Below are 12,264 nucleotides of genomic sequence, written 5' to 3'. Positions count from 1 at the left end.
AACTGGCTGAATCCTACACATTCTTTTAATATAAGCTTAAGTGTCATTTCCTCTAGGAAGCCTTTCTTAAACTCTCTACATTACATTAGACTCTACTACTGTATACTGCCATAGTAGCCATATTAGTTTTCTAGGGCTGTTATAACAAATTACCACAAACTGGGTGACTTAAAACAGAATAAATTTATTCTCTCACTGTTCTGGAGGCTAGATATCTGAAACCACTGTGTGTGCCAGGCCATGCTCTTTCTGAAGGCCCTTACGGCAGGATGTCCTTCCTTGCCTTTTCAGACCCTCTGGTGGCTGTCGTCAATCCTTGGTGAGCCTTGATTGTAGATGCATGTCTCCAGTCTCTGCCTCCTTTCTTCACATGGACTTCTCTCCTATGTCTTTCTGTGCCCCTTCCCTTCTCATAAGACCCACCCTAATGACTTTATCTTATCTTGATTACTTCTGCAGGGATCTTATTTCCAAGTATGGTCACATTCACAGATACTAGGGGTTAGGACTCCAACATACCTTTTTAGGGGATCCAATTCAACTCATAATAGTAACACACATACTTAGCAAACATCATAGTAGTAGTTATTTCTTTAAATTGTATTTTGTTAGACTATAAGCTCCTTGAGAGCAGAGACCTCATCTGTTCACCATTATATCCCTAGCTCCCAGCAGAGAATCTGATGTATTGCAGATACTCAGAGAATATTTGAATAAATGAAATGAAGTGAATGAAATGAAAACTGTCCAGTACAGAATTCTCTGTGTTTTACTCCTCTATCCAGCTTCTACTTCTTTCCTCTCTCAAAGCCTAGGTGTCTTCTCGAATTCCTGAATCTAGATCAACAGTCAACAAGTCCCCCAGGGTAGGCTCTCAGGGCCCCTCACATTTCTCTTCTGGAAATCTCACCACACTTACATTCTTTGTTCACTGTCTTCCATGCTGTAGTATAAACCACATGAAGGCCAGAGCCATGTCTGACTTGTTCACCTCTGTGTCCCCAGCGTTACCTGACCTGTTTATGGTGCTCAGCACAATTTTGTTTGAAGAATGGATGCATTGGTCAGCTGCTATGTTTCTTTGTTCTTTGATTTGGCTCTAATTTTGGGAAGCCCACTTGTGATGCTTGGTTTCTAGAAATCAGAAATCTTGCTTGACTCCTCTCAGTTCTTGACCTTTGTGGAATTTCCCTTGCTCAGCAAACCTCCTCCCCTGGAGGAAGAAGTCTATAGTGGTTAGAGTGGGGAAAGCTTTATTAGGAGGCAGCACTTTTATGTTGCTGGGATTGAAAAGGGGAAATCTTTACCAATTCCTAACAGTACAAGTACAGTACATTGATGACAATGTACTGAAGAGATGACAATGTACTGTTGAGGTGGGATGGAGGGGCCATGTGCAATTAACTAGATTGCCTCTCTTACCACCATTCTTAATGGAGGTGATGGGAGAGGGCAAATGAAGAATGTTGCTGGTGGTAAAGGAAAAATGGAGGTAGATATACATGCACCTACTATTCACTGCCTCTTCTACACATTCTTAAAATGTTTCTAACTCTTGCTATTTTCCTGAAGATGAAGATATGTAAGTGCACAGTATTTGTAATTTCCCGTTCATTGACCAACAGTATAGTATGTTCCCCCAATTTGAAGTGTCTTATATTTGATCGTCTATGTATGTTATTTTTCATTGAACAAAATGCTTGTTGGGGCCTCCTGTGTTCAGTTCCAGGATGCAAAGAAGAAGACAATAGATTTTGGGTTTCTTGAAGAAAGAAGGCTGGCTGGAAAGAAAAATCCATCCATTTTAAGATGTGATGCAGTGTGGTGGATGCTATGACAGACAGGTATGTACAGTGTTAAAGAACCCAGAAGAGGCAGGCAGAACTTCTAGCTATTTTTGGACACTGGTACATTGCTTTGTCTGATACAAGTGGTTATATCATCTCAAAGGCTTTTGATTGCATCTTTAATACATTAACATATCTTGGGATTTTATACATCATCTCTCAGTACCCTGGGAAGCAATAGATCTAAAGGTTAAAAATAGGGGGTTTGGAAGCAGGTCGACTTGGATTTCAAATCTGGGTCTGCCCCTTACTTTCCAGCAGGGTGAAATCACTTACTCACCCACGTCCGTAAGAGTGTGCAAGTGCCAGAATTAATATGATGGATGCAACACATTTAGCATGGTGCCTGGCATGCGGGAGATGCTCAGTTAGATCTTTCTTGAGGTAATTGTAGCTTTTTTGGGTGCTGGTGGTGATGACAGAAATGTGTTTATATTTAAAGTTTCACAGACCACATAGAGGCTTAGCTGTTAATTTTTTTTAAAGTTGTTTATTGGTTGAAATGATTTAAACAATTATATAAATATAATTATAAATATTTATTTAAAAATGTGTATAAATTAGCAATTGATTTGAGGTAAGCCTACACATTCCAAGAAATGATCTGGCTCTGAAACATCGAGGGTGTTCAAGCTGCAAGGCCATTTTACGTTATTTTTTCAAAATTAATACATAAACTTGTTTCAAGTGGCACTCCATGAAAAATATAAATATTAATCACTGGTATAAATTAACTCAACATCACATAATTAAATATTAATAAATTAAAAATAGTTAAAATAGTGTCGTAACATTCACACCTGAAGTCCTTCATAGAGAACAAACAGATTTCTGACCAGAGGAAGGAATGCCCATGAACTATAACAATCTTAGATGGCCAGGTTAGTAGTTACGAACAGCCCGTATGCCGATCTCCAGGAAGTCTTCAAAGCCCTTCATGATCAAGTAAATGGTCGAGTTCTTCAGCCACTGAGCCTGTGACTTCAGCTTAAACAACAGGCCTTCTCTTGCTGATGGGCTAGGGATGCATACTAAATTGAAATTTTTCATCTGAAGTGAAAAGAAAACAAAAAGAATTACTTAAAATTGAACAGATCCTCTGCAGTATTGGCACCACCTGGAGCTTGTTAGGAATATGAATCTCAGGTCTCACCCCAGACCTGCTGAATTGGACTCTGCATTGGAACAAGATCCCAGGGGATTCCTGTGTACATTAGCGTGGGAGAAGCCCTGCATCAAGGTGAAAAGCTAAAAGGTAGAGGCAGGCTTAATCCCCATGCGCCTGTTGTCTGTGCAGGGTATTTCCCGTCGCACTTTGGTTTGTGCATACGCTGTGCCACCAAACCTTAGTAATGCGGCATTTGAACAGCTAGCTGGCAGTGACCAAACGCTTAAGTACCTGCTCTTCCAGCCTTTAGCTATTTCTCTGCAGTAAATTTTCTAGCAGAAATAGGGAGAAAGAATCGAAACTACCCATTATGACAAAAACATCACTTGGCAATAATTGAAATATTGAAGTAAGTTTTGTGCTCTCTGTTCTTTGTTATATGGATCACTGAGGAGGGTTGAATGTGTTTCCTTCTGCTTCTACAGATTTTTCTTATTTCTTAAGCGATCAGGGGTTGATGTTAAAATCCACCTCATTTAATGTAGTTTTCAATACAGTAGTTATTGATGACTTTTGCAGAAGAGAATAAAAAAAAAAAGTGTAACTATCAGGAAGTATTTGTTAGAACCTTTCCTTTACATGTGGCCATGCTTCTAAATTGGCTTTACATTCCCAAGTTGTTGAGGCTGTTTCTTTGAGCATGTCTTCCCACACCAAGTGAGGGGATGAGGAGAGACTCACCTTTTCCTGTAGGGCCTGGACCAGGGCTTTGATGCTGTCTTCCAAATTCTTGGCCTTGTCCTTATCACCATCATAACTGCTCTGGACATACTCCAGGTAGATCTCATACTCCAGAAGACCACTGGTAAATCTTAGTGCACAGATATCCTAAGAGGAAAGATGTTGGGAAAATTTGTTATTGTTAGGAAGATATAATTGATTTTAGAAATTAAAATTACTGTAATTCAGTAACTTCTTCCTCTGCCCCTCCAAGGAACTTCAAGTACTTCTTAGGCATGCTCGAGACATTGGACAGCATCAGCTGTCCCATTTTAAATGTCTGGACAATCAGAGACACCATTTGATCACTTTTACCCAAAGCCCAACAGATGCTAGAATGTGGTAAGGGGGTCCTTTTCTAATTCTCCCCTTAATGCTCTTTACTTTGGCTGCACTCCTGCCCTTGTTAATGTTAGGCTGAAACCTCTTATAGAATAATTAGAAGTCAGTGCAGGTCATCTCACTGTCTGGAAGGAGAAGGGGGTAGAGAATGACCTCAGCAGGGAGGGCAGATCTGTGTCCTGCTAAGGGCAGTCGAGGAGGAGAAAGGTTCCTGGAGCACCTTACCCAGAATGGACTAGCAACACCTGCTGGAGTTTCTAACACTGGACGATTGTGAAAATTCCAACACAGAAGGGCTGTCTCTGATTATGCCATTCAAAAATAAGTTGCCATTAACAAGATTTAATTTGTCCTCCTCATGAAATTTACATTTATCCTCTCCTTTATTGTGGAACTAGTCTTTACGTATATAGACACTGCATGAAAGATGGGAGCACTTTTGGCTAAGGCATATGTAAAAGCGAATGTGATGCACTCGTACCTGATTGTACCCAGATTGGAAACATCCATCTTTGTCTTCCAGTTTTGGAAGGTGCATGTTGTTTGCTGAAACTGCATCCTGGTCGTTACACTTGTCAAACTTGCTACACAGCTGGGAAGGAATACCACAACAGTTAACGTATGAGTGCCCCTAAAACAAACACCACTAGGGGGCTGATTCATGTTCTACCATGGCCAGCAAGTCCTCTAAGAAACATGAAGTCATAAGTATTAGCATCCAGTCAAGCAGGTCTAATAGAGACAGGCACACTTGGGTTCAATTCCAGGCTCACCTGTGACTTCAGGCTTGTTACCTATCCTGAGTGTCAGTGTCCCTATCTCTGTAAACTGGGGATAATGAAACACCTCTGTAAGTTTGTTTGAGGATGGAACATGATATTTATACAATGTAAAGCCAATTTAGAAGGATGGCCACATATCTGGCACATAGTAGGCACTTAATAGAAGACAGGAATTTGGATGATAATTGCATCAATATGATTTGAGCCCGAGAATGTCCCAGGTGGAAGAACTTGTGAGCCCATCTAGCCCAATTCCATAATTTTACAGATGGGGCCCAGAGGTGGTAGGGAATTTGTCCAAGATCACAGAGCTGTTTCAGCAAAACCAGGACTAGATTTGGAGCACCGAATTCCCTTTCCTATGTTCTTTACTTTCTACCAGAGGCAAACTACCTTATATTTAATGCTTGAAAGTTGCTTTAAATTGTCCTGAGAAGCTGAACATTCATTTCAGGTGGTATTTTTCTAATCCTCCCAAAGTCTAAGGGACACAAAGAAGATTGACACATCTTGTTTTTTGGTTAGGGAAAAGGGGGTCTGGAAAGGCAGTGACCCTTAGCTCATGCCAACTATGGAGCTGGGAATGGACTAGGAGGCATGGATTTCAGCCCCATTCTGTACTTTTCAAAAGGGAAAGGAACTCTCTGAGACCAGCATCAAAGGAGAAATACAGAAGACAACGTGCCCATTTGGCCTCAAATCTAAACTGCTCTGGAATCTAGCAAAGACCTCCCCATGCAGGAGCCCTGTCCACATCCAGGGGCAAGGAGATGAGTGCCCACATGCTCTACATCACCCTCAGCTGAGCCTACCCACCTCCTTTCTCAGTTCACTGATTTTAGAGAGCATATATTTCACACGCTGTTCCACGTTTCCTGGAGTGGTGAGTGATGGCTTATTTGAGGTGACACCACCTGCGGGCGCTGGGGTAACAAAGCCAGTAGCCATCACCAGGAGCAGCCCCAGTGAGAGGAACGCTGGCCAGAAGGCACCTGTGCAGGAGGGAAGGGAGAGCAGCCAGTGAGCAGCCTGCACAGCTGGAGGAGCTGCACTGCTGGCTGCTGGCCGTGGGCCAGCCCTGGGGCGGACACACCCCCTCCCTCAGCCGCAGGGCAGTTCCAAGGCTGGGATTTCCTTCACTTACTTGTGAAGAGGGAGTTCATGGCTGGGTTTCTGGAGGGCAGATGGAGCTCTCTTTCGTTCCTGGTGGGTTCAAGGGCAGAATGAGCCTCAGACATCCCCAGTCTCATATTTATTGGGGGTTGAGACTCTAATATTGAGACTCATGGGAAAATCCCACATTTGATAAATCTTTGTTGGAGGGTGGGGGTGGGGCCGGAGCGGGTGGGGGCTGATTGGAAACCTTATTAAGATTGTGCAATGTGACGTCTTTTAGCATCACACAGGAATCACATCCAGGGGGAGGAAACGTGCGGACTGGGTCCCTGTAGAGGAGCCAGCCCTAAGAAGCAGGATCACTCTACTTTCTTTCTTTTTTTTTTTGGTGACTCAGCACTTTGGCATATCTTGAGAAGGAAAGTAAAGCTGAAGTCATGCACAGTTTAACAGGGGTTGGGGGAGAAGCTAAGGCTGACTATGATTAAAAAAATACTTTGGTTACCAGATTAACAGGCTGGAATTTAGTATTCCAGTTTGTTCGTATTTGTAAAAACCTAAGATGTTTTGGCCCCAGTTTCTTCAGACGGGACTGCAACCTACCAGCCTGGGATTACAAATAAGAGGAAACTATGAGCCATCTGCAGGACTTTTCTTCCTGCCTGTCGCTGTGACCAGCTGTTGCAGAACGGCCTGTCTGCTCCCAAACCTTGGGTAGAGTCTCCAGGTGCAGTGGGCAGGGTAGACATAAAGGGCTCCTTTGGGCCATCACCCTCTCCTGCTCCAGCCCACATCTGCCAGGTGTGTCCTGCTGGCTCCCTGCTGGCCCCCAATGACCTCTGGACACTCTCAAGGGGCCAAGGGGTTTCTGTTGTGCTGCTGGCTACCAGGCAATCCCACTCTTGCTGGGAAGCCTGAGGAGCCGGGCCAGTGCTGAGTCTGCTGGTGCCCTCACATCACTGATGCCCAGTAGGTCCAGGGCAGGAGTGGGGAGAATACAGTCACCTCTGATGGGGAGTCCAAGGAGTTCTTACCTCTCTTCTGCTGTATGACCTGCTCGAAGTCCAGAGGCAGCTGGGAGGAAATCTTCACAGACTCAGCTCTAGCTCTGAATCACACTTTCCCTAACTCCTCTCTGGGACCCGAGCCTTCTTATAGGGCCAGCAGTGGGGGCCCCTCTGCCCTTATGACGTCTTTTGCCAGGGGTCCTTTTCTCATGTAAATAATTCTAAACCAATCTCCCAGTCACCCAGATACCACTGGAGATTGGCTCCAGGCTGAAATTAGGACCCTTGTACAGCACACACACAAATTCTTTACAAAACACAGTGCTATCACCACAATCAGCTTCTTTGCTTTGTAAAGAGGATCTAATCAGGATTGCTAAACCGGGAACCTCTGCTAGGGTATTTAAAATATGAATCAATTTACTCAAGTCTTGTTTTGTGCACAACACTTTAGGGCCGGTCTGTCGGGGGAAAGTGAGGTCATCCATTCTTTCACTAACTTTCTAAACCTGTGCAGGTAGGGAGGATTTCAGTTTGAAAATGAAAATGGGAGAGGATAGCTTAATGGTTTCATTTTTAGTGCTCTTGGGTCTTGAGCAACTCAGAAACCTCCAGTCGAGTCCTCTTTCCTGAGTGAAGCCACTTATCCCCACACCCCTGCTGTGCATGTCATAGGCCTCTCTAGTATGAGACTTTTTCTCACATACCTATTTTTTAGAAAATATGACAGCAAATTTCGAATATTTAGTGACTCGGCAACACAGATTTTTCTTTTCAAGTACAAGTTTTTAAAACAGGAAGTACATGTACATACTAAAATGTTCAAATAGGACATCAAGGCATCCAGAGAAAAATAAGTCTTCTTTCTTCTTTATCAGCTCCTCTCCTCAGAGGTAGTGCCTGACCCACAGTATTTTTAGCTTAATTCTGTTACCCTGATCTGGGTGAGGTTTTCTTGGCACTCTGGAACTCACCTCTGTATCTACATTATCTGTTTATATATTGTGTACACACAAACCACACACACTATAGTTTCCCATTGTCTGGATGCCACATAGGTGATGGTAGGGCTCAGGTTCTTGAGTCACACAGCTTGGATTCAAAGCCCAGCTCTGCCGCTTGCTGCTGGACCTGGACTAAGCTGACCCAGGGATCTTTGCCCTTGTTTGCTCCTCTGTAAAACTGGAAGAGGTATAGTTCTCCACATATTGCCGTTGTGAAGACTGAATAAGATGAAGTGTGAAAAAACCCCTGGCACCCGTAATCCTGCAGTAAACAGTTAACCTTTCTAGCATTCCCGGGCTTGGGGTCTCTGCCTCAGAGAACTGCTCAGCTCTGTCGCTCTGCATACTCACTCTGAAGGCGCCAGACCGCGGCACTGGTGATCAGCTGGTCTCCCAGTCATTTTCCTCTGAAGAAATGAGGTTCTATGTTTTGTTAAAAATACTTTACTGTAAAAGTGGAAAGTGAATTTTAAAAAGTGATTTTCCTTCTTTTCTGAGAACATTAAGATCCCCAAACCTGGCCTCTCAACTTGAACACTGAGCCTAGCTTGTGTGTCTTGTGTCTTGCTCCTACACCGTTTCCAAGGCTCTCTGTGAAGTGTTTTTGTGACAGAAGCCCTCAGCTTTCCCTGTCCATGGTCAAAATCTTGAAAATGGTCTTCCAGGGTATGGGGAACTGACTTAATCCCAGACCTTATGCTCATGGCAGCCAGAAAGGGCAAGTTGTGTGAGGATGGGAATGCATGTGTGTGGGAAGGTTGCAAGACACTGTCTGCCACCTTGCATATCAATCATTAGTATCTAGGGTCTTTATTAGTATCAATGCCTTTGGCTGGCATTTAATTTGGGGAGAAATGGGCTCACCGTTGCGCCACAGCATTAGTGCGACATCCATAACTCCACCATGATAGCTTCCTTCCTTTAGAGCTCACTGAATTTTCCACTTGGAGAGCTCATCCCTCATACTTAATATGTACAAATGATGAAAAAAGGCCACGCTGTCAGTATTTATTAACTAATGCCCCCAGTTGCCAGATGGCACCATCACTGATTTGAAGTGACTGCCAGCTGAGAAAAGAGAAACTGGACAAACGAGGATGGATGGGGAGGAGGAAGGGAAACCAAGATAGCTTTGCTTCTGTTATTTCCTTATTTAGGGCTGGTGGGTCCTGTCTGTGCCCCTCAGAATGACTTTCCTTGACTGCTTTCCTACATGTTGGTGGAGACTAGTTCAAAGAGCCTGTCAGTGGATTTGAGGTGAAGGGGAACAAGTAGCTTCCATGTGGTCTTAAGTGCTCAGGCGAAGAGGGGTTCTCCACATCTCACAGGTTAAAATGTGGTGTTGTGTTCTCTGTCTGTATTCCTGGGTTTGAAGGTGGGTGGGTCTGTAATTCAGCAGGAGTGGGCAGCCCAAGAGCAAAAGAGAATTCATTGGGTAGTAGAAAACTTGCAGTTGCTTACAGAATGGAGTTGCATGTGTAACTAAGTCATAAGAAGTTTGCACACTGGAAAACAGATTGTTATGTAGCAGCTCCTTCCAGGATTGAGCCCCACTGAGAAGATAATGGGCCTGTAAGGCTCTGGGAAATGTCTCTGCTTTGGGGAAAGTGGTGGTGTTACTTGGAGAGAAATATTAAGGCCAGGTGGTATGTCTACGTGGAAAGGGCTGGCTGATCTTGGAGGGCAGGCCTTGGAGACCAAAGCTCTGGGCATTTCCCAGTGTGGCTCAGTTTCAGTCCGGGCCTCACAACCTCAGCTCTGATGTCCTCTTGTTGTTCCTGGTACCTTCTTGATCTGGCTGTAGCTTTTCTGAGGGCAAGAGTATGCTAGGGCTGGGCCTTGCTCTCCCTATCCCAGGGAAGGGGCACATCTGCCTGCTGGGTTTCTGATCCAAAACTGTGCAAGGAAGTCATCTGTCCTGTGCCCTTGTTGTTTTGCTCTGTGCTGATTTACCTTCCTCTGCTGAAGTGGAAAATCCCAGGCATCTCAGGAGGGAAGTGGCCTCTCCTGGGGCAATAGTGTAGACTCCCTTTGCCTTGGGAATTGCCTCTCCCTCCATGTCCCCTTTCCTTTGGTGTCCAGGAATGGAAGAGAGTACCCAGACCTCCAGATGTTAACAAGACAGCTGCTCTGTAGCCGTTTTGGTGATGAGAACTTGCTTTGCTGATCCTGAAGGTGCCCAGTTGGCCCCATGCCTGAGCGCTGGGGAGGTCTCTCAGGCTGAGTTTCCATGCTCTGTCTCTTCTACATCTGCATGGTAGGACTTCTATATTGGTGGCTGCTGGTTCTGCCTCACAATTAGGAAACTTCAACCTGTCAGCAAGGACAGAGGTAATTCATTCTATCAAGTCATTCACACCATCTTTAGTTTCTCCAAAGGTCTCAGTTTTCTTGAGCTCAGTGTCATAGGCAGAAACTAAACATGCAAAACCATTGGCTGTTCACTTCCACTCTTTTCCCTCAAAATTAAGGTACTAAGAACCCATTTGATAGTATCATATGTAACAGTAAGACCAGGGGATTCTGCTGGGCTGGCTCTGACGTACTGCACCTCCCTTCCCTTCCCTTCTGGCTACTTGACTTACTGAAAGGAGAGTGTCTTTGTCTTCCTGAACTAAAAGTCATGTGTGTTCTCTTTAGCAAGCGAATCCATTAAGGTAGGGAGGGTCTGTCTAGTCTCCATGGTGGAATAATTTCCATGCTATGCTTTGCACATATTGAGTGCTGTAATTCTGAGACATTGAGTTTTTTTATTCCTGAAGAACTGTTCCCCTGGATTGATAAAAAATATTACAGAAGAATTCAGATCCAGGTAAGCAGGTAAAAGAATCATAGGTGATTTCTTCAAGCTGTTGAGTTCTATGCACTATGTGTGGGTGTGTGCGGTGCAGAGCAGAGTCCTTAACCTATAGACTAGAGCCACAGCTCCTGGAGTGCTGCCTTCACTGTGTATGGTGGCCTCAGAGGCCTGGATACCCAGGCAGCTGGGTGAGTGGTCTTCTGACACTGTGGTCTGCCAGACCTGTAGCTCCTGCTGTGCTGCAGGGTTTCCACAATGGTCTGTCCCTGAGCAGCAGTATTATGTCCCCCAAGGGCTCTGTGGGCTGGTGGTCCTAGATCCCCAGTCCTGGGGACCATGTTTCTTATGTTCTACTTTACTGTGGGTGAGGGGTGGTGACGGGAGGGAAGGCACGAGCCGCTATACTGGTCAGCTTGACAAGTGATCAGGATGCATGAAAGTGGTTTCCTCCATTCTGTCATTCAAAATTGTTTTTTGGTGATACTTTTCTTGGGAGGTAATGAACTTCTGAAAGGAGAGGCTACATTCCCAAAGGTTTGTTTGAGGCTTTGAAGCCTAAGCAGTTGCTGCTAACTGCCTCAGATTCTCTCATCCTCCTAGGACAATCAGCAAAGAGGCTGTAATAGATACTCCTTAATGACCTGTTCAGCTTGTTTGCCTTGGCCCAGTAAAGCTAGTGAAGATACCAGGTATGTACTCTGGGGCAGGTCAGGTGTCAGAAGAGATTTGGGTGCTGGACTTTATCCATCTGATGTTGTGTGGCTACTCTGTTGGCCAGGCTTGTAAAGAGCTCTCCAGCCTTCTTGACTTGTCTTAGATTGAAAGGCTCAGAGGGAGCTTGGGGCTTTTTGCTGCCAGCAAAAACTGTTGGCAGAATATAAGGTTTCCCTGAATTAGGCTTACCTCTTCATCACATTTTTGAATCCTTGGCTTCTTGTGGTTTGGTACTTGTCGCTATTGGTAGATATGAGATTTAAGATATTGAATAACTGGATGATTTTTAGGCAAAGTACTCTCCCATCTCAGAGCTCTATTACAGAAATCTCTCTTGAATTCCCTCCTAGCCCCAGCATTCAGTGATTCTGTGGCTCTTCATTAACCATGCTTAATAATCCAGAGCCTACTTTTAATGAAGTTATATGAATGGGGAGTGTAATTGAGAAATAATTCCTGAAAGTCCAAAAGTCTAATGCTGTCTTCTAGCTCACACCTGCTGACCTGTTGTGGCTGGTTGGGGTGCCTCCCATTTTGATGTAGGCAGGATCTTGGTGGCCTCAGGCAGTCTAAACTGATTTGGAAGATACCAGAGCCCAGACATATCAATGTAAAAAGGTAGCAAAGTTCTTAGTTATTGTAGGAGCAGGAACAGATCAGTGTTGAAAATTTTTAATTGCTTGTAAGTTAAAAAAGAATTATGCAAGCAATACATGTTTGATATAGAAAATTGAGAAAACAGGAAAAAGGGAAAAATTGCAAAA

The 12,264-nt window shown here is 44.3% G+C and overlaps 1 protein-coding gene and 1 long non-coding RNA gene across 2 annotated transcripts in view; one reads left to right on the top strand and one right to left on the bottom strand.

Moving 5' to 3' along the window:
• Positions 1 to 12,264, top strand: part of LOC130684292 (uncharacterized) — a 74,026-nt gene that overhangs the window by 35,754 nt on the left and 26,008 nt on the right. The window contains exon 2 of the long non-coding RNA XR_008998510.1: positions 1,724 to 1,844. This is a non-coding gene — a long non-coding RNA (uncharacterized LOC130684292). The remainder of the gene's footprint in view (positions 1 to 1,723; positions 1,845 to 12,264) is intronic.
• IL6 (interleukin 6) lies at positions 2,318 to 6,135 on the bottom strand. Its single transcript, XM_036877450.2, has 5 exons — positions 6,004 to 6,135; positions 5,676 to 5,851; positions 4,559 to 4,669; positions 3,697 to 3,843; positions 2,318 to 2,897 (listed from the first exon to the last, which is right to left on the bottom strand). The coding sequence occupies exons 1-5, from the start codon at positions 6,107 to 6,109 to the stop codon at positions 2,730 to 2,732; spliced, it is 708 nt and encodes a 235-aa protein (XP_036733345.2). The 5' UTR covers positions 6,110 to 6,135; the 3' UTR covers positions 2,318 to 2,729.

This window comes from Manis pentadactyla, chromosome 7, assembly GCF_030020395.1.
Source record: "Manis pentadactyla isolate mManPen7 chromosome 7, mManPen7.hap1, whole genome shotgun sequence".
Taxonomy (NCBI): domain Eukaryota; kingdom Metazoa; phylum Chordata; class Mammalia; order Pholidota; family Manidae; genus Manis; species Manis pentadactyla.
This window is presented reverse-complemented; position numbering and strand designations above follow the sequence as displayed.